This window comes from Erithacus rubecula, assembly GCF_903797595.1.
Source record: "Erithacus rubecula genome assembly, chromosome: 6".
Taxonomy (NCBI): Eukaryota; Metazoa; Chordata; class Aves; order Passeriformes; family Muscicapidae; genus Erithacus; species Erithacus rubecula.
In genome coordinates, this window is record NC_136688.1 from 7,786,609 (window position 1) to 7,809,458 (window position 22,850).

Here is a 22,850-nt window from a genome sequence, read left to right on the forward strand (position 1 = left end):
TAAATACAGTAAACAGGTGAGAAGAATAGAGATATGAACAAAGTACCATAGCAGAGGACAATTACAAAATAATATTCTAATGTAATTCTACTCTAATATATATATCATAAAATATGCAAAACCAAGATCATGCAGAAATAAAAGAATTATAACAGATAACTTTAACTCTCTCCTACAGTACACAGAGACAAGCTTCTTGTCTTTAAATTTTAAATCCAATCTTTGAGGCAAAACTTTTTTGCTTTAACAAATGTAAATGACCTTTTTCTTGATTTTAATCTTTGCTAACTAGGCTTCTTAATCAAAATGACACATATTACCTCAAAATCATATTCAAACACAATAGAAAATGGTATCTTCATATTATAAAAACAAGAGGTGAAGACTTGTATCTTCATGTCTTAGAAAAAATATATTCTTTTATATCTCTGGTCTCTTTTGTGGCTAAAATTCAACCAAGCCAGGATCAGTGATCCTCATGGGATGAGATTCAACATTTTGCCATTAGATTTATCTCTTCAGAGAACAAGACAAAGATAGCAAAACAGCTGAATATTCCTTGGTACAGATCTTTAATTGATAAGAATCAGTGATTTGAGTAATAATCATCATAATGATTTATACCTGCTGAGAAGGTAAGACTTTTTCCTCAGTACAATGGCTATTTCTTGACTTTCAAATATGTCATTCTCTGAACACTCCTGGTGAACTCAAATAATATTCAATACTAACAAGGAAAGTAGTCTGACATTTTTAAAGCTGGAAATCCCACTCCTAAATACACAGTTAGAAAGTGACCCTGGTCACCTCCAATGAAAATATTGGTTCAAACAAGAGAAGGAAAAAAAATAAAATTGTACACTTAGGGAAAAGTAATCCAAAGCAGGATTTCCTGATGCTCAGGATGGTCCAACTGGCAGTTAGAGTCACCAGTCAGGAAAGCAATCTTGGAGTCACCAGTTTGGTGAGAAGGTGACTGAGGAAGGATATAACTGAGATTTTGCTTTGCAGTGGATGTGAGTTTTTTGCCACATCCTGTACTGCTAGAAATAAGGGCCATCTGATGAATAGACTAGGAGATAATTTTAAAACAGAAAATACAAAAATATTTATTTGCTCATTAAATAGTGCATTTCTGGATCTTACAGCCACAGGCAGCTGCAGAGGCAGATGGCAGCAGCATATTCAAATGAATCAGGGATGTTCATTGACAACAGGGCCATGATGAATGCTAGCAGGATTATGTTGGAATGCATCTTCTCACAACCTTAAGGATCATTCTGAATACTGGGGTACTAAATAAAAGGAAGTATCCAGGCTTAGGATGGATACATGGGAGGAAATATCCAGGCTTGAATATTCTCCCCAAATAGGATTTCCTATAGGATCATTGTCAGAGAGAGCACGGACATAGATGATCTCAACCCATACGTAATTTCTTACCTGCTAGGGTTGTTTTCTATTTTGATATGACTTCCTCCTTAAAAGAGACATCACCATCTCTACTGCCTCAGGAACCATTTCTGAGAAAGAGTACTTTTCAGTGCTTTGGGGAAAAGAATTTTAGCTTTTTCTGTAAAAATAAAAAGAAAATCCAAAGAGTCAGAAAATGACCAGGATTTTTCACTAACCCTGCTTCTACCTGTGTCCATACCTATCCATGTTTCTTTAGGTTACTGAGCAAATAAATGTTCCTAGACAGCACTTCCATTTTATCAAGCCTAATCCATAATGGGTAGTGCAACAATCTATGGCTACTGAAGGAATAATTCTTTTTAAACTGACCAGGCATCTGTCCTCTCAGATCACACTGAATGAGCGAAAACCATTTTGGTTTTATTACCTTGGCTATTCAGTAAAGCTGGCAATTACATATCTGAAAATTTGAAAGAAAGACAAGCATGTGCTATATGCAAAGTTTATACACAACTCTGAAAACTAGAGTTGTCTTGTTACTTATTTTTAAGAGAATATTTGACACTAATATTTTTAATATTATGGCACTCTTTAAGCACTTCACTAACAACAGGGATATATTCTTTTAATATTAATTAATGATATATAGTCACTAGATAGTTTATCTAAACTGTACAGACTAGTTAGCTGCAATGCAGGAAATACAATTCTTTTTCTGAGATCACACAGTGGATCCAGCAGAGGAAGGAGGTCACAGATGAGACAGTTTCTAAAGCTTTTTCATCCATCTCATTAAAGTGACAATTCTCATTTGAAACTATTTGTTTTCTGTTACATGAGGACTGGTATTTAGAAAGCATTTCTTTTGTTTGAAGCAGAGAGCAAAGTCACTTATGTAGCAAATGGCCAAGACATAAACACTCTCAGCCATTAGAAAGGTGGGTTTGGATTGTGCAAAACAGCCTCATTTGGTGCACAAGACGATTTACATCTGCAATTATGACAACTGTGGGCATAACTGATGACACACATTTTAACTACCTCCTTTGCATGAACAATTATGTAGTTAAATGTGCAGCGTGCAGTGAATTGTACCCACAAAATCAGAGGCTGAGATTAGGCTCTTTTTGAAAAGAGCTAGGCCTTACAAAGTGCCAGATAATTGTATACCCCATAAAAGAGAAGAGGGGGTTTATTTCATGACAGTTTTTAAGAAAATGGGACCATTTAAGCTAATTATCTGTGTTGGCTCATTTGAACACCTGTTGGGTTTAATTCAACAGCACCTGGTGCCAACTGCAGATAACAGACTTGGGGGTCACTAATTGACAGATTATGTTGTTTATGTTTCTTTTTTTAAAAATTTCATCTTTTTTTTTTTTTTTCTACTCAATTTTTAGTAAGCAAACTTTAGCAGGATTCAAGACACAAATGCAAGATAACCAGCTGCTCTTGGGAATGCAAAAGAGCATTTTCTCCATGAACACATGTAACATACAAAGGTTGAAGCCTGATGAGCACCCATATTCTGTTTATCTCACTGACTTATACACCAATTTTAAAACACCAAGGAGAAGGACTGCTTGAAGTGATCATTTGGAAGAACTGTTCAATGCATTGGTCTGGAATATTTTAAGTAGACATCTTATGGGACAATAATTCAGTTATCAGTTCAGGGGGAAAAAAATTAGCTAACACCAAGGACAGGAAACAGAACTGGAAAATTCTTGGTTTATGATAATTGGACATTGAGAGTACATTAATCATTCAACTGAAAGAATTAAAATGTTGTAAACAGAAAAACCTTCAAATTAGTTATGATACACAGCTAATGGAAGAATAAGATACCTGAAAATAGAAAAAATACCTCTGATACTATTGGAAAATCGAGAGAGACTGAGAAAAGTCTTGATGCTTACAGAGGTCTTAGAGTCTAAAAAGAAGCCCAATGTAACTATGGAATTAAAGCAAATAAACTGACTCTGCTCCAAACTGCCCAGAACTGCCAGGGTATAGAGGTGCAGGTGCACAAAAAGATCCAAATTCAGGGTGCTGGGAAAATGTAAGATGGGGAAGTGAGAGCTCTAAGCAGATTTCTTCCCAGAACTGTTAGGCATCCTTAGGGATCTCAGCACGTCATTGAGGCACATTTTGCAAGTCCTCACATACTTTTGGAAATGTGCTTAAATAATTTGCAGAACAGATACACAAGCATTTTGCTGAACTGGAGCTGCAATTTAGACACAAGAGGATTTGAGCTTTAGGCATTTGGCTTCCTTGTAAAAGTCAATCTGAAAAGAAACAAGAAATCTCACATGCTGTACACGTAAATTTTATATTTTAGTGTCTTGCTTTTCTTCTTCAGTCAAGTATAATCACATATAAAATCACAGCAATAGTACAGAATTCTAAATCAGAGATCACAACCAATGTGCTCAAAAGTTCATCTGAGAGAAATAAAAATCAACACAGGAGAAGAAAAAAAACTAAACCACCCCACTATCTGAAAAGAAACCAACTTTCATTAAAACAGAGCTAAGGAAATATCAAATTCTCAGGGTGAGAAGGGAAGAAAATGAGGTAGAATATTCTTATAGTTGAAATGTATCACAATCCATAAAATATATAGGTAGGAAATAGAGTAGAGATTATTTTTTAAATGTACCTTAAAGTAATTGGAAATTATAAAATGAAACCAAAGTATATGTATCCATAAAGATATTTATTTTAAAATTAGATTTACTCCATGTTTCACAAATATTATACTCATTGGATATGTAATGTTCTGTGCAGATAGTGCAGAAATACTGTATAGTGGTAATACAGTCTTTATATTTCTTAGAAAATTAAAAATATTTGCTATCCTATCATCTATATGGCTCTTACTTTTCAGCAGATGTAAAAAGTTAAACAAACTGGAAAAGTTTTAAGTGGTACAGAGATCAGAATAACCAAAACTAGTAACAGGACTGCATTAATTAGTATTTCTGGTAAATAATTAATCATCAACCCTTTGCATAGCCCCCGGCCAAAACTCTATATGGACTCAAACTGACAACACATAAACCTCCAGAGGTATCCACTAACTTGAATTGAGCTTGAGGTCAGTTGTTTGGCTGTAAGAACACAGCAACTTTTAGATTAAAAATTTTATTGTTAAAGTGTTGTTCTGGAATATAAAATTGCTGCACCTATGTTTGAAATGCCAGTTTTAATCATGGAGAATGACTTGTGACTTCATAAATTTTTGGTACAGATGGTAGGGATTTCCTGGTGGGAGACTGTGGTGCCAAATGCATTTTTCTCCTATGCAGAAGCTCATGTGTCACATGGCTCCAAGGGGTTAATTTTTTTACACACAGAATTCTCTACATGATAATGCACTTTCACGTTCCCCATCTGGCTATTGTAAAATCACAGAGGCTGTGAAGGCACAAGCATGAAGCAGAAACTGGTGTCCTGATTTTCCATGAGTATCTGCAACTCCTGCTGAAGTAAGGAGGGAGCCACAGGTGTTCCACAGCTCTAAAACCAGGTCGTTTTTAGGGTAATTCATCAGCATTTTTAAAGAATTTGGTGTAGCGAGACTTCACTTTGAGTGTTACTTGGAGTCCCCACTTCTTATTTTTATGCTACTCTAAAAACCTAGAGTTTTTTTCTAGAAATGGAATAATATTTAACACTGCAACATGTAATGTATGTGAAAACCAGAAGCATCATAGAAGAATGCCAATAAAGCATTTGGGGGCTTTGGATGGAATGTGCAGATGGAATGTAGAAGGTATGGAATGGGAGAAGACTCTCCTCCACTGTCTGCCCACTGAAGCTGAGGAGTAAATTTTTGCCAGTTGGGGTTAAACCCTGACTGTCCTTTTTGGTGCCTGGTGGGAGGCACAAAGGGTTGGTAACAGACAACCCTGGCTGATCACCTACAGGAAAGGCTGAAGCATGAAGCCAAAATCACTGCCTGAAGCCCTGTCTCACCCAGAAAATTTTCACTTAAGGAAGCAGATAAAACTATTAAAAGTAGATCAGCTGGAGGTGCAAACAGCTTCAGTGTATTTCCAGAGCTCATTTCTGATGGGTTCTGACCCAAGGATGGCTGTAGACCCTGGAGTACATTCCCTGGCATGAGGGAATTCTGTCATCAGCCTATGATGACCACCTCTCAACATTGAGAAACCATTCAAACTTGATGAAAAAAAAGTCTAAAATATAGTTCTGCATTGAAACTAATGCTTAAAGTTTACTGTGGAAGTGCAAATGGAAACCAACTAATGCAGGGTTGCATTTGTAGGTATTTTGTAGAGAAGATAGCCAGTCTGCTACCTATCTCATAAAAGAATATTGCAAATTAAAATCTGCTGTGTCTGAAATGTCATGTAGCATGGAGAGAAGGAATAGGAGTAGTATTGGAGAAGTATAGGAAGGTCTTGTTTCATGCAATTGATGTTCATATGGAAATCAGTCTCAAGCTCCATGAATATAAATGATGAAAAGTCATGAAATCACATGGGTGGCAGTTTTCCATGTCTTCATTTTCATGAAGCAAAGACATTGTGGCACTCACAGTATGGCAGGGCAGAACTGGATGAAAATTGCCTCATTTTCCAGGCCATTGTAGAGTAACACATTTGGTTGTGGATATTCTCCCACACACAAGAATGCAATGAAACCTTGGGGGGAAAAAACCTTCCTGTTCAGCTCTACTCAATTAGCAGAAGGAAGAAAGCTGCAGGCTAGCCCAGAATGATTCTTTTGGAGAGGAAGCTGTGAGGTAAAACCAGTGCTCCATCTTGAATAGAAATAGCTATTTATCCTCCCACATACCAGGATATTTTGCAGTGATTCACAGGCATTTCTGTTTCTAAATGGTACAGAAGCCAGACAGGGAAAAAATTAGGGTTTGCTATCATGAGTTATCTTTGAGTAGCAGCTATGTCCATTCCCTCTGCTTTAATTTCAACTACAAAACAGCAGAAGTGTTCCATGAGACAGCTGAAAGTTCAGTATTCTCACAGTGAGAGGATCTGCAGCCCAGCCAGCAAGCTGAGAATTTTCAGGTTCCCTTCCAACACTACATTTCACTTTTTTTTTTTTTTTTAATAGAAAAGAAAAAAAAGTTTTATCATTGAATTAATCAAACCTGACCCAAACCCATACTTCCACATTATGTCAAAACCTATGGGATACCAGGTGAAGTTGGTTTGGGCAAGGAATACAATGTAAAGAGGTGAACTTAGTTAAAAGGTTTATCAAAAGTCCATGGGATATAAGCAAAACATACCAATGTATTTGGGAGCTTTGGATCAGACCCCTAACAAGTGCTAAGTTGCTTAGACTGCTTTTTTAAAAAAATTTCCAACCTACTGGGTTCCACTGAGGCAGTACAGCAACTTTTTGTACCATAAAAGTAACAGGAATACAAGGGAAAGAAATTGCATCTCTTCAAAATTCAGCTACCCACTGGTTATCAAGTAATTAATTAGCTGTAATTTGGTGAACAGCATCAACTTTCAGATATAGTTTCAAAACTTGTTCTTCTAGGAACAAACACCACAACTTCAAACCTCTCAATTCTACTAATAACAAGACACATTTTCAACCAAGTGTTTTAATACAGCAGAGACCTTCTTCTTACAGTGCTATGAAATCAGTTCACAATATCATTTATGTCAATTTAGTTTTATCATCAATTTTGCTTTTCAGAAAACATGTACTACTTAAAAGCTAAGAAAAATATCACAAATACTGTAATTCCCTGCAATGTAGTCAACATTTATTCTGTGAGAGCATTGTGTACTTACCAGCCTTGGTAACTGTTTCCCAGACCAAATTTTTCAAAGCAGAGGTCTCCCCTTCTTATTAGTGCAAGAGTTTTTCTTCCAAGCTTGCTATAAAAGGTACAAGAAAATTAGGGTCAGTGAATGAATACCTACTCTTTTTCACAGGTAAGGTAAAAACTGGAATCACTCAGAAATCAAAAAGTTGTCAGGACTGGGAAAACTTCAGAGACCTCTAGAAAAGTGACTCAAGTTCTAAAAATGCATCTCTCAGAGAGATTCAAAGCAAAAAGATTAAGAGGTTTAGATTTAATCTTTGTCACTAGGTATCCACAGAGGTAAAAGGTAATTGCTATTATATGGATTTTTAGGTAGTATCCAAAGGTTTACCAAGAAACAGCTGAAGTATCAACTAGAAAATATTAAACTGAACTCACAGAGTATTTTGTTACTCCCTAATTCACCCACCCAAATCCCTTGGATAACTTGCTGACACTGTGTGCAGTGTTTCTGTCTCAGAAATAATGTCTACTGTAAACTCTGTGTACTTATAATTTCTTTTGATTCTGTGTCCAAGTAATATCTTCCATCAAACAATTCAACAATTCTGTACCAACAACCACTACACTGCAGTGATAAGAACCAACAGAAGTTTGTGGGCCAATGTTTTTAGACTAGTGGGTTAATAGGAGTCACAAGAACTGAAACAACAAGACAAAACTCTCAATTTCAGCATTGGAGTCCCCATCAGGTGTCTTTCTAATACCAGGGTTTAGTTCAAATAAAAGTCATGGATGCATTATAAGAATTACTAGATACTTTTATTCTGTAGGCTTTTATTCTGTAGATTTTTTTTTATATAAATCAGATTAGTCCTACATACTAAGTGATTGTATCCCTAAAGTCAATTCTACTAATGTTCAGAAGTCAGATCTAAATTCTTAAAATCTATGAAATGTGTTCAATTCTCAGACTCAGGTGCTATACTTCATGGAGTCAGAGTAAATCAAAGCAATTCTGATTCATAGAAAATTACAGAAGTCTGAAGTATCTTTCTACTGCTCCAAAAAGACATATTTTTCACAACAAAACAAAACCAAACCAAAAAATACTGGGAAAAACAAAGCATCATTTTCAATTCTTCACTCTTTGTTCTGCTATTTAGATGAATCTCCTTTACATATGTAGTAGGACTGTTGCTTTGTTTGGCCTCATCCAAAGTTATTTATCAATAGAAATAGGATAATAAAAAAGAAATGTCAGAAAAATGTGAAGAAGACCTACCCATAAGTGTTCTAATTAAGAGTACATATGTTCATAAAAATATATCTCAGCTGAATTCTTGTCCTGTATCTATTTTCTGTTATTATTTTGAGCAAAATATTTGAATAAATGTGGCATCTGTATATTCAATTTAATCTGTGTCATCTGATCCTTTACACTGACTGTACTCTTAACAATGTGAAAACAAATTAAAAAATGAAATATATGTTGAACTAAGATAAAATGTATTCCTATAAAAAAAGAAGTTTCCATATCAGACATTTGATGTACCAACAGGAGTATTAGCCAGAAACATCAACTCTAAATGATTATTAGAGAATATATTTGAAAGTAAGCATTGATCTGTGTTTTACTAATCACATGGAATGGAAAACCATATCATGGAGTCTGTGTTTTCAATCAAAACTAACAAAGATTAAATTCCTAATGGATTTTACATCATACTAGTCATGCACAACTGACTTGCAAGAATTACATAGCAAATACTTGTGAGAAACTAATACTCTTTTTGTGACCATTTAAAACAAACCAACAAGCAACAAAAAAAAGCAGCTAACTTCAGTCAATAAATTATTTGCAACAAATATATATTTTTTTTAGTTCTATTCCCAAAACACAGAAGTAGGTACTGAAAAATGTAGTTGTTACATCCTGGTGAAGGATGTTTGTCACTTTATATCAAAGCAAAATATTGTGTTATTTCATTCACATGGTTTTAATTTTTAAGGTAAAACGTTAAATTTTTTGGTGCATTTCCCCCAAAACTTTTAATCTCAAAATGTCTTTAACAAAAGTTGCTGTTTTCTTTTATCCTCCAGTTCTCCTTCCCAATCTCTCTCAGGACTTAAATCCACATGGAACTCACTCTAAGGAACAGAAAAGGAGCAGAATTCATTCATTACAGGACATGATACCCTAAGTATTGGCTGGTGACAATGCCCATTATTCTGCTATGCACAGATAGGACTAAATTCTCTCCAGACTAAGGCAGTGACCGACAACAGATAACTTTAGCTGAAGAAATCAAGTTAAGTAGGTGAAACATATCACATGGCACCTCGAAAAATCTGTGAAGAAATTTTCTGTGCCTTTAGAAAGGAGCAAGAATTACCACACTTTCTTAATAGGTTTCCTATTGCTGTAATGCAGGAAGTAATTTATTAGTCATCCCAGGCTTCTTCAGCTGCACAAAGGTTTTTGAGAACTACTGTGGGGGCCAGAGCATACCTGGAAGAATGAGGAAGAAATCCAATAGTGCAGATTGCCCAGGAAAAAGAATCCCCTGACCTTTTCCTATTAGACAGCAGCACATGGGCCACACTCAGAGCATGACAGGCAGCAGGACTCTTGCTGCTCTAATCCTTCAATGTGCTGGCACACTTTTGTAATGTAATGGATTTTCTTTTTGCTGGTTACTATTGTGGATGCTGCTATTAGTATGTGTTAAGATAGAAATGAAATGGGAAGTGTAGAGAACTGTTTAAATTGCACATAAAACCCCACCAGGCTGGGCTTGCCCCACCGTGCAGAGGAAACTCTGTGTATTGACAGAGGTCTAGAGTCACCCTGGGGCTTGTGTCCCCCATCTAGGTGCAGACAGAGCTTTTGGTGACAATAACAGCCCTGGCACCAACTTGTAATATGCCATCTGCATGATCAGGGGTGGCAGGGCAGCCAGGAATTTAGCAGGGAAGCATTAGCTGGAGCCAGGAAGGGTCAAAGCAGTGCTGGTAGCAATAATGCCTCTAACAGTATCCTTAAGCCCATTAGAGGAGCACGAGCTATTATTCAGGGTGGGAAGAAATGCAATTTGCAAAAGCAGAATTAAAATCAGAAGATGATCCTATGGCTTTTGTATTACTGTTTCCAAATTAAGCAATAAAAAGCAGTGTGAATTGCATTCTATTAATTCATACACGGTTTTCATTCTTGGGTAGTCAACACAACAAGGGGTGAATTAATGCTACTTTGTTCTGACACTGTTGTGATTACAAAATGCTAATTTTAAGAAATATTTATATTGCTAATTAAGGAAGAAGGTCAGAAGTTCTAAGCTCCAGCTGCAATCAACACAGTTCACTGCTCTGAATTTTACAAGTTCTGAGCTGTGAATTGTGCTGATTGCAGGCACAGCTCTGGATTCTTATTAGCCAGTCGAGCCACTCCAGTTCTACCAAACATTTCATAATATATTCTACTATGTTGTACAAATCCTACTAGTATGATGCAGACATTAATATCATGAAGCACAACAATTAAACTCAATCTGTATCAGCATAAATTTTACACATGGATTTTAGAAATGAAAAATGAATAAAAATAAAGGCAATAAAGCTATGAGCACTTTCTGTGCTGACACAAAAAGTGAGCTAATTCTACAGAAAAGAAGCTGAGGAAACAAAATTGAGTGAAAAGAAAAATCCAACTAAGAAAATCCAGAAAAGAGGAGGTTGTGAAACTGTGTCTGTATCCACAGGTCCATGTATGAAGTCATAGGTATGCAACAGAAGCAAAACAACCACAGAACAGAAATAATAACCAATGAAATAATGGTTGTGCTCTAAAATATTGGCATTAAAGCATTTTCTGGTGGTAACTGGGAGAAGAAAAACACAAAATGGGGAGAAAAGATATGTAAATGCATTATGACAGAAAAACATCCCTGAAAAAAAAAAAAGTGACATTTGAGTTGCACAGTAATTTACATCTTTTTGTACAATTAATTTTCAATGACTGGGGTATTTTTTCATATTTTTTAGCTAGCATAGGTGGGTTAAAATTTTTCAGAGAGGAATAATTACTTTATAGCTAAGATAAATGTTCTAAGTTATGAAAGACTTCAATATAAATATCCGTGTCATCTTACAAAGATAAAGTTTCATTTCTTCCTCTTATACCAGCAAACTAACAAACTTCCAAGACATACAGTTTACCTGTACAGGGAGATCTGGCAGCCCTGGAACGTCTCAGTTACAGAGTCACCACAGTCAGAGGTGGAAAAGAAAGGACTTTATTTTACCCTGATTGCACAGTTTGTGCCATCCATGTCAGAATTGGACCAACAATCTGCAAATCAACTTCTCAGTCCTCATTTGTAGACCCAGACAACAATGAAAAATAGAGGTCTTAACTCTCAGTTTGATTTTTTGGTGCATCACTGCAATATTCTGTTATTTCCAGACTATTTAGTGGTCCATAAATCAAATACTCAAATTTTAATGTTGAACTGTATCTTTTTCTTCATTTTGCATAGAAGTTTTTATTGTTTGCATACAAGTAATTATAAAAGTTCACTCTTTGGTGAAGATTTAGCACACAGGCTTATTTTTTATTTCAGTGCAAAATTGTAAGTACTTGTATTATAAATGGGTCTGTACATTTTATATTACTTTTACAAGCTACTTACAGCATGTACATAATGACACCTGTGCTCCAAATGTCACACTGTTGGCTGTAGTCAAAGGCACTGATAACTTCATGGGCTGCCAACCAAGCAGAAAAAATAGTATTAATAATAGAAAAAAAAAAACTTTAAAATGCTTAAACACAAAGCATGAAGAATGTGCTGATGTGGTATAATTTATTCCCATATGTAAAGAGGAACCAACAGCAGATGTTTAAATGAATAATGTACAGGCCTTAACAATTCATGCTGATGTGTCCTCACTTTTATCATTTAGCTGTTAAGGGGGTGGTGACATTGTGACATTAGCTGTGTGATTAAACTTAGTACTCTTCTTCTCTACAGTAAGTTATTAAAGTAACATCCATAACACACTGACTAAAGTACTGCAAGACATCACCCAAACTTGGTTTTGACCAGACATAAGGGTAGCACATAGAAACAAACACATTGTTTCTTGAACACATCAGATGATGAAAAAAAATCTGTGCCAAAATACTCTCAAACAAAAATTTTCAAACCCACTATTTCAGTCCTAGATTAAAATTCACAAATTAGCACCTATTCCTTGCTCAGTTTATATTATTTCAGTCAGAAGTCAGAAAGATGCTGGTTTGGGGCCATCTCAGTGAGATTTGATCTGCTGCATCATGGGAGATGTGGCTGAGTTCACAGCAAAGTCTATGGTTTTTAATTCCAGAATCAGAGGAGGTGACATACTTAGTCCCAGCAAGGAACAAAATGTAAAAATCTTTGAAGAGGAAAATGACAGTAATATTTTATTTGGTGTTGTCCCACCAAATCAAAAAAGTTGTTGAACTGTTGAACTGTGATCTCAGATTTTTTTATGTCTTAGGTAGGCACCAAGCTTCAAATATCTAATTATTATGACCAGGATCTTGAAATGGTTAACTTAATAATACCACAACTGGTAAATAAAATTTTAAAGGAAATTCTAACTATTGATATTGTCAAAGTGGCCAAACTTGACATTGGGACTCATTTTTAATCAATCATTTTATTAAAATTTTAAACTATCAGTAATTCATGCTATTAACATACTAAGAAAACATTAGAAGCATTTATATCCTTTAATACATATCCTACACAAAATAAAATTACCAACTCAGGAAGCTGATATGAGTTTTATATCTTTTCTTTATTACTAAACCAATGTGATTAAATTTTGAATTTGAGTCTCACACAGAACAAGGCAGAACACAAAAAAATGGAAATAAGACCATAAGCATAGAGAGGCAAAATCAGAAAGAAAAAATGAGGAGCAACTAGCAAGTGATGTAACTCAAAATGAAATAATCTATAAGAACATGAGTGGTGGGAAGACAGTGAATAAAGACATCGGTGTTGTATTCAAGCAAGAACTCAACTGATTGATGATGCTTAGAAGGCAAATGTATTTAATGTCTTCTTGCATCAATTTTAACCAAAATGTCAAGTGCAAGCAGTGAATAGTCCAATCAATATCAATGACAAAGGGGCAAGACCTCAGTCTTTTACAGGGAAGAGAAAGGTCAGCAAGCACTTGAGTTGGAAATTTTAAAATCAGCTGTAACCGATAAAATTCATTCTGGAGTACTTTATAAGTGACAAGACTTCTCAGAGCTATTAGCTCTTCAAGAACCATTAGTGGGAGGCAGATAAAATACTTGAAAACTGAAAAAGGCAATCATGGTATCTATCTGTAAGAGAGTAAAAAATCTGGCATTAAAGAATTGTAGAAGTATCCCAATAATTTTAAGTCCCAGGAAAATACTGAAATTAATAGGCACCTAGAAGAAAACAAAGAGGTGAGTAGCAGATATTATGCACCTGTCAGGAACAAATCTACATGCAGGACAGGCTGACAGGCTTTGGGGTTACAAGAGGAACATAAAATGTCACACATGTCTCTTTTAGTAAGGATTTTCATACTGTTTTCCTTAAATTATTTTGTAATCCAAAGTACTGTCTTTAATGTAATAATTTAATACATTGAAATATCACAGAAGCAATTCACAGGTCCATAAAATTACTTCTAAGAAAACATTTGCAACTTGTTTGTTGCCCAAGTGGGAGGCTGTGTCAAGGCATGTTTTGCAGTTGTCTGTCCTCTTTAAAGAATAAGAGGCCAAGAGAGAAGTGAAATAACAGATTGCTGACAAAAAGAAGGTGCCTACCTGTTCTTCATATCTGTGCTGGATAGGGGAGGAAATAACAGTGTGAAAATGTGAACTGCAGTTCCACACCCTTTCACAGGATTCCACCACCTCCCTCAGGTCAGCTGGAGCAATTATGTGGCTGCAGGTGAGTTAACTGAAACTTTATAATGAAAAAAGTGATTAGATCAGGGCCTGCAGGTATAAGTTTAAGCTGATTGTCAAACTGAAGGTTCAGGGCAGACAGCAGGAGAAATTTCTAGGAGGATAATGAAGCATCAGAACTGAGTGCCTTGGAAGATGATGGGGTCTCCATTACTGGAGGTCTTTAAGTACACTTTGCACAAATACTCATCAGAAATGACCTCAGTACAGCTGCTTCTTCCTTTGGACAGAGGAATAAATCAAACTCAAGGCCCCTTGCAGTGATGAGACTCTATGTTTCTGTCATGATTGCTAAATTGGAAAGGAATTTTATCCTGTACAACCCCCTCATTTCAAGAGTATTTAATGCTACTAGTATTTAATAAATCAGAATGTTGGAAAGACTAATTATCTTCCCCCAAAAATTATTTCGTTTTTGCTTCAGTTTGTTATGAGCAAGCTGTGAAATCTGCTGTTATAAACTATTGAGAAACAGACTGCACAGAATTTAAAAAAAAAAAAAGAATGCTATTTTGGATAATAGAGTGAAGCATGTGGTATAAATCAGAAAAGGTAACAAATCTTTGAGTAATGTAATGCAATGTTTTCATTGCCTAAAAAGACAAGGGAAAAGCCCTGAAAAGCATGTCCTTTGGGCAGGCTACATCATAATTATCTGCTTTTGTGGTGTTGGGGGTTTATCACCTTCCATTTCAACATCAAGTATTAAGAAGTCACATACACTGGAGTAGGCACATTCTCGGGATGGAAACTGCCTAAAAAAAAGTATTGCTTATTATTTATTCCCACTGTTTAGCTGGAGATTCTCATATTTTCTGCATCATATCAGTAGCCAAAAATTAGCTGTGTCACCAGAGAGAGTTTACCACCAGACTGATACAGAGTTAAAAGAAGACTTACCAGAAAGGTACAACTGTTCATGGAGAGGACATTTCAAAGGCTGGAAAAAAAATGTTGATTTTTAAATTTTTTTTTAAACAAGATAGGGTTTTATCTCATATGTAAAGCCTTATTCAAGTGCAATACATGGAGAAGTCAAATTCTTCAGCATACTTTTAAATTTTACACTTTTCATATCAACATCTGTGAGACAATACATACATTTGAAGATATCAGTATCCACGAGTTCAGGAAGGAATGTCCTGATGCTGAGAGGTGGAAAAAGAAGGTATTTCTATGCATAATAAAATTTCATCTCAGCACCATGCCAGTATGCACCTGGGCCATGTACTCGTGTGCCTCATGGAAGAACCTCTTCCACCAGCCACATCTGGATTTGTCCCATAATTCTGTCTGCATATCCTGCCTAAAAACAGAAAATCATAAAGATCCAGGAAGACTTTCTAACAGCCAAAAATAGGAGGATGAGAACCTTAGCCTGACATGTAACGTTTTCTGCCTCAAGCTTGAAAGTCTGAAGTACTTAAATGTTGTTTCTAGCTGTTTTATATCTCACACTGTGTGATGGATCTCTCCTTTCCTGTAGTCACTTTAATTGCTGCTGGCCACACCAGCTTTGGGGCTTGGTTCTGTGTTTTCAACTTCTCCCACTGAAGTAATTTAGGAGTTATTCTCCTCTAAAATGAGAGGAACAAGGAAAGTGATGAAAGATCTGACCTCATTCACAGGATGAAACATAGAAAAAAATGTTTGCACCTTGCAGGAGAGAGGACAGAGTGTGCTGGTTGCTGCTCCAAAGGGGTACATAAAGCAAGGCCATGAAAAAAGAACAGCTTCCCGTGGTGGTTTCTATTGATGGAAGTGGTGAGTTGAATGAAAGGATGGAAAACCTGTGGAAAACACAGAAAATTTATCAAAGTCTTACCTACCTCTGGTATTTTCAGGAAGAAAGGCACACACTGCCCCAAACTGAAGGGTACAGAGAAATCCACAATGATGTTTCTTAAAATGAGCACGAGATTGTGTAAAGATGCACAAGTCTAAACAACAGGAAAAAAAAAGAGAAAAAAAAAAAAAAAAAAAAAAAAGAGTTTTGCAGTCTGGATTTATCCATTATAAACCACTCAGTTGTCCACTTCAGTGTCTAAAATGCTTCTCAGCCTAGGGTTTTCCATCCCAGACAGTAAATTCCAACAATTCAGTTCTACCTGGTGATGCCTACATTTTAACAGGAACTACTAGTAAAATAGCAAATTAGTGATGCACAATTAACACATGATTTATAAAGCATCAAAGACTGTTTTCTTCAATACAAAAGAATATGTAAGCATATGGAACATTGTGTTTAGGCAGCAAATACTTATTAATATAAAAATAATCCTATTATATGCTTGAATTTCAATCAAGATACCATGTAAATAAGTTTTTTCTGAATTACTAACAGATTTACTTTAAATTGAAAGCACACCTAATTTAAATATTAATTACATCTCACAGCATCTGCTGGCTTCCTGTAACTAATGGCTTGGGACTATGCAAATGTAGATCTGGATGAACAAGGTATGGTTACTTTAAGGAATTTTTTTTTAATTGACCAAGAAATGTACTTACCATTAAAAAAATCATATTTTTTTCAACAGTGGCTCTTAGCTTCCAAATTATTTTTTTCCCTAATAACACAATTTATTAACCCTTTTCAAAATCTATTAATAGGTATCAAAATCAGGTCTCCCAGTAATATCTGGATATTAAAAATGGTTCTTGAAGCCAAACTGCTGCAGTTGTCTTACCTTTATGTTTAATTTCACTTCATTTATTTCACTGATGTCACTGCTTTTAACTAAAATGCTTTCCAGTTTTAGGTCTCTGCAAACAATACCTGCCAAGAGAGAGTAAGAAATAAAATGTTATCAGTTACAGTGAACATATTCTGACAGAAACACTCTAAAATCTTTTGATTAATTTCTATGACTAGTTTCCATGCATTTTACTTTAAGCTAGTGGCAGCCTAACAAAAACCATCTTCCTCATTTTTTTTAGGGAGCTGTATAAGAATTTGAGATTTTGAAATCTCATTCCTCACCACAATCCTATAAGAAAGGAATGGTTTGTTTTTTTTAAATCAGATCATCTGACATCATCTAACAAAAAATGTAGAGTGTATCTTGTCTATTTAACAAATTTCCCTGTATGTTCATACCTGAAATTCATTTTTATATACAAACCAGTCAAGGGGTTTTGCCCTACTGATGAGGGCCCAGAGGAAACAAGGCCTTATAATAGGCACCATTCCATAATACCAGATATCTCTCTGGGAAAAGAGGTAAAGGAAGAGCTCCTAAAAGCATTATGTTGTAACAAAGAGCTTAATAATTAATTTATTTGCAAAAAAAAACCCCAAGAATTCCAAGTCCTGCACTATGTACAAAATCTAAATTTTTTGGCTGGATAGGTTAATCTGTTGTGGACTGTGCAGAATTGCAATGGTTCAGAATGGTGGATGAAAATGCTGATGTTTACTGAACCCTAAATATAACATATGCTGTTAGGAAGTATCAGGAACAATCCACTTCTGCTTTTTTACCTCTTGTAATACACTGTACATATAACAACTGAACTAAGTTAAAGTTATAATGGAAAGCAGTTGCAAGCTAAGAAATAATAACACAGTTATTGCCATAGTGGTGCAGGAAGAGAATTAAAAGAAAATGCCAGCACATGTTGTACCCATAAGAAAAATGAAGTTCTTAAAAAACATTCATGTAGTGTATTTTACTTTTCATTTACTGGAATATTTTTATCCTATGAAATAAATAAGAGATAAAATATCAATCAGTAACTGTTTGTAAATGTATGAACCCTCAAAATCAATGAACATAGGGGAGAAACAGAGGAATGTAATTACAGTTTTTCTGAAGCAAGGCTTTGAATGATGTCTCCTGTCTCATTTTCTGTAAAATGCCCTTTACCACAAAGCAATTTTTAAGTTCTCCACATCCTCACACAGCTCCATTACAAGATATGTCTGCTAATATTAATAAAAGGGAGAATGTAATGAATTTGTTCTCTCTTAGTATAGTTTCTTCTAATGCAATAACAATATATAATTAATTGCAATGCTCCAGCTGTAGTGATGGCCTAGAACCCCAATGCACTTAGTATTTTATGGACAGAAGGCAAAGGACAATTGCCCAGCCACAAATATTGTCAATATTGTGTTTACTACAAAAAACCATCAATCTTTCAAAATATATGCATTTTTTAAATGTACAAGAAAATGCAATTATTTCAAATCAAGGGCTAAGTATGGATTTACCTTACAGCCTCTTCCATTTAATGCATTTAAAATGGTTTTTAGAAAATCTGATTACCGAACCTTGAAAAAAATTAAAATGCAACTTTTCAGCAACTAGGAATTAAAACTGCAATACTTCAGTCAAATGAGACTTCCAAACAATTTAATATCCCCCAAAAAATATTACACATGCATCTAACAGTAAATATTATTTTACATATGCTACTGCAGTATATATAATGCACGCTGCCATTATAAAGTCCTGAAATCTTATCTGTCAGCTCCGCCACAAAATTTAGGCAAAAATTGGCACTGTGGTATTCATAGTGATTTGTGAGTTGAACACTTTTTAAGTTCCTTATTTTTACCTTTACTTTATTGATAAAAACTCAAATACTTAAAAAAGAAACACTGTTTAATTGCATTCATCCTTTGAAGGGATTTGGTTCCTTTGCAATCTAATATGTTCTAATATATTCTCAATTATTCTTTCATGAAAGAATAAGAGCCTTGAATTACACAGTTTGACAGAAGAGCTTGAGTATTTTCAAAACATATATGCTTCAGGTTTCTGCCACAGGGAGACACAAAGGACTACCTGAAAAATGAGAATAAACATCTCCACAACTGAAAAGAGAAATTCTGTATCTAATATGACTTGTGTCTTGCTGCTCAAACAGATATTGGAAGAGGACAATCATCAGATAATAAGAAAGCTAGGAATAATTTGAAGAATATCATGCATCTACAAGATATTTACTCTTTTCCTGAAGTTTTTAATGGTTTATTTTTGACAGTGGTCTTGTCTTTCACTTCAGTTATCATCACAAGGCTGCCACCTTCTAGTTTCCTTCCAAATGGATGGGGTTCATTAAAAAACAGATAATCATAAAAACTACTGCAACCATTTAAAAATCCTACAATATTGATTAGCTATTAATAAACTAATGTAAACCTTGCAATCATGTTCAAAAGACATTTTCACTATCAGAGAAGCAATCTGATTTTTCCAACAAAAATATTTGAAATAATATTTGAAATAACAATTGAAATATTTGATACAAAAGTATTTTCTATTCAGTATTTTCAGTCTTCATGCATGTTTGCTGTAAGACTTAGGATCAATAACTTGAAGAGCTTGGTACAAGTTTTATGCTTCACTTTGAAAAGTATCATGAGCTGCCACCTGTCATTGTCTGGAATTCCTCTCTGTTTTCCATCAAATTCCCACATGATTTCTGGAAAATTCCCCTTCTGCTTTCTAGGAGTATCCATCCACACCCCAAATCATGGGATTTTACCTCATTGTTTTCAGGAGTGCATTCTACTGCTTTCGAGGAATACCCTCAGCTTTCTGGGAAATTTTCCACATCTTCCCCACTTTTCACAAATTTCCCCATGTCCATAACTTTGCACAAGATTTTTGGGAATTTCCCCTTGGCTTTGTAAGATTTTCTTGTGTGCTTTTGGGGAATCCACAGTCAACTTCCAAGAAATTCTAAGTGTGTTGTTGAAAGTATTCATTTGGGCTGCTCTCCTTTTTCTACCTTCCATTTTCTAGGTCATAAAACTTTATTTATTCAGGAAATTTCCCCTTTCTCTGAAGGCATTTTCCCCCATGTGTTTTTTGGAAAATCACCCTCTGTTTTCTAGGAATTCTGTCCCAGCTTTCAGGAATTTACTAAGTGCTTCCTAGAAAATTTCCCAGTGCCTTCCCAGTTTCCCAGCTGCTTTCCACACATTTTCCTACTGATTTACAGAAATTTCACAGATGCTCTCTAGGAAACTAGACAAAGTGAATGGGTGGTCACTGTGTAAATATTACTGGTAAATAAAATAAATTAAAAAAAAAAAAAAAAAAAAGAGAAAAAAAAAATCCACCTTTAATGATGCCTATGGTTTAGCAATTGCAAAAACTGTCCATAAGTGAGAATGTACATATTAAAAACTGTTTTATGAAGTGGCAGTTCCTGAATACACTACTGAAAAATACCTACAGCCTCCCAAGCATATTTTCTTTGTAAAACTGTCATTTAAGCAAACTTTCTCATGCATTTTCATAAAACTCCTGAAAGATCTAAAAGTGGATATTGTTTAGATGCCAGTAACACATTTAGAGAACTATGACATTTTCAATTGCTAGGGCTGACTATCCAATATAATTTGACACTGTTTTTACAGTAGTGACCAACAACTGGAGTTACACATCCTCATTTTCCTTGCTGAGACTTTGTGTATCCTACTCCTACTCCCATTTTCCACATATGTCACAAAGGCAAATAGTTGGTTCCATAGTCAGATATTTCAAATTTAGGGTCATAGTTACTTAATACCCATGCATATGAATATAAAGACATGTATAAAAGTGCTCCTGGAAAGGGGATCCATTTATATTGCTTTCCAAGATGATACATTAAATTCTGAAATTTCAGTTTCAGTGCTTTTCTCAATTTTCTTTTCAGATGCACATGTAATAAACTCCTCCAACAAAAGCTTTTAAAGTTTTCAACTGAACAATTTTAAAGCCTTCAGTAGGAAAGAGAGGATTATAATACAGGATAAATATGTCTCCATCAATGTTAACTACTGCAGGAATGATAAGAAAAGAGACATCAATGAGAGTCAACTACCAAGAAATTAAAGACAATCATCTTCAAATCCAGCTTCAGTCTCAATTTTTTTTCCTACTTACTACCTTTATAATGATATTACCATTTACACACTTTTCTACATCTGTAGGTACCATAATTGAAAGACATCAAGGTACAAGTGGGTGGGAGGAAAACCAGAGAATTGCCCATCACATGCAAACTCTGACTCCTAAAACAAAAGCTTTATTTTCAAAATACAATAATTTTTAAGCCTGTAAACTTAATGTAACCCCTGTTAACCTATTTGTAGGATTAATAAATCTTTTAGAGCATGTATTTCTTCATCAGTTTAGACAGTGGTAAGAAAATATGTCTACTGGAGACATTCATGCAGAAAAATCTGCTGCAAGAACTGGCTCAATCTTAAGGCATGATATCACATATGAATATCACTATCATGTCACAACCATGACATTTTTTAAAAATTATGTAATTAATCTCATTTATTATATTACCTTGAGGTAAAAAAATACTGTTAAATGTCTTCAAAAGTAAAGCATTTTTAAAAGTTCAGTATTTCAGGTTAATTTGTACAACTTATCTTCTGATTAATGGGTTCTTTTAGGCAGTGAAATTTTATGCTGTGGAATTCCTGGCCTGCCTAATGGATGGAACTACCCTATATTTCCAGGGATGTCTTGGAAACCAACACTTTCTATGACCATTGAAAATAATGTCAAGTTGTGTTTTCGGGGCAAGAGTTGAAAAATATTTTCTCTTTTTTATTACTCTTTTTTAAAAATATTTTTTCTAATTTACTGGGCATATATAACCTTCACTTTACTTTGGAGAAATGAATGTTGGTAATATAGAAGATGAAGAAACACTCAGTCTTGAAAACACACTTCAAAAATACACAGCAAAGAAAATTTAGTCCAATTCCAGTCTCCTAACCTCTCTCCCCATGTTGGATCCTCTTGTCACACAGCTCCAAGCCACATTTGATCTTTGTGGCAATGAGGACAAAAAAAAATACAGCATTGCTTGGTTCGAGTGAAGCTGAGCACGTGGTTCATTTTATGGTCTTCTCTTCTCTGCTTTCAGACATCTGTTCAATTTTATATAGTCTGTGCCCAAATTAAATTAAAACACTGAGACTGGCAGGAACGTGTCCACTGCTCAAAGAAGTGGAATAAAACCTGAGAGATGAGGGGGTGGGAGGAACACAAAAGCCTTGTATTCTAACTACAGCTGTCTGCCATGCTGACAAGGCTCTGGATTGGCATAACACAGCATGCTGGTTTGGACAGCAGATCTGCAAAAACAAAAAAACACAGACAAAAATGGTAATTCAGCTTTTCTAGCTACAGAATCGCCGGGTGCATTCAGAGACAGGAAAAGCAAACATTTTTTTCCACCAGACAGAACAAAAGTATAATAGATTTTTCCTTCAAAGCAAATGGTATACAACACACTTTAAGAGGATTTCAAAATACTTCAATAAACCTGGGAAGCTGTTGATCTGGAGCATCCAATAAAAATGAGCTTTTGCTTCTAACTGGCATCATGTGAGGACATCCTTCAACAGTGCTGCCAAAACAGGGATAACAAAAGCAAGGATTCCTGCATACTCTTGCAATTCCCTGAGAGCTGATTTGCACGTGATTCCTCAGAGTCTACTTTTCTCAAAATAAAAGAAGCTGCACAAAAAGGCTCAGAGGGAGTTAAAATGCACCAAAGAAGGAAAGCTCAGCTAAACATTTCCAGGCAAGAAGGCCAGTGCTCAGTTCCTCCACAGCACACAACAAAGAAGAAGCAACCCCTGGAAGTGTTGGGGGATTGACAAGCCTTTAACTC

The 22,850-nt window shown here is 35.3% G+C and overlaps 1 protein-coding gene across 1 annotated transcript in view; it reads right to left on the reverse strand.

Annotated features, from left to right (window-relative positions):
• Positions 1-1,449: 1,449 nt before the first annotated feature.
• LOC306803965 (uncharacterized protein) overlaps positions 1,450-22,850 on the reverse strand; it is a gene marked incomplete at its 5' end in the record, with an annotated part of 42,635 nt that continues 21,234 nt past the window's right edge. The window contains 5 exons of the mRNA XM_079309987.1: positions 1,450-1,573; positions 7,224-7,310; positions 11,890-11,965; positions 16,037-16,147; positions 16,898-16,986. Of these exons, the coding sequence (XP_079166113.1) occupies positions 7,282-7,310; positions 11,890-11,965; positions 16,037-16,147; positions 16,898-16,986 (305 nt within the window). The 3' untranslated portion in view covers positions 1,450-1,573; positions 7,224-7,281. The remainder of the gene's footprint in view (positions 1,574-7,223; positions 7,311-11,889; positions 11,966-16,036; positions 16,148-16,897; positions 16,987-22,850) is intronic.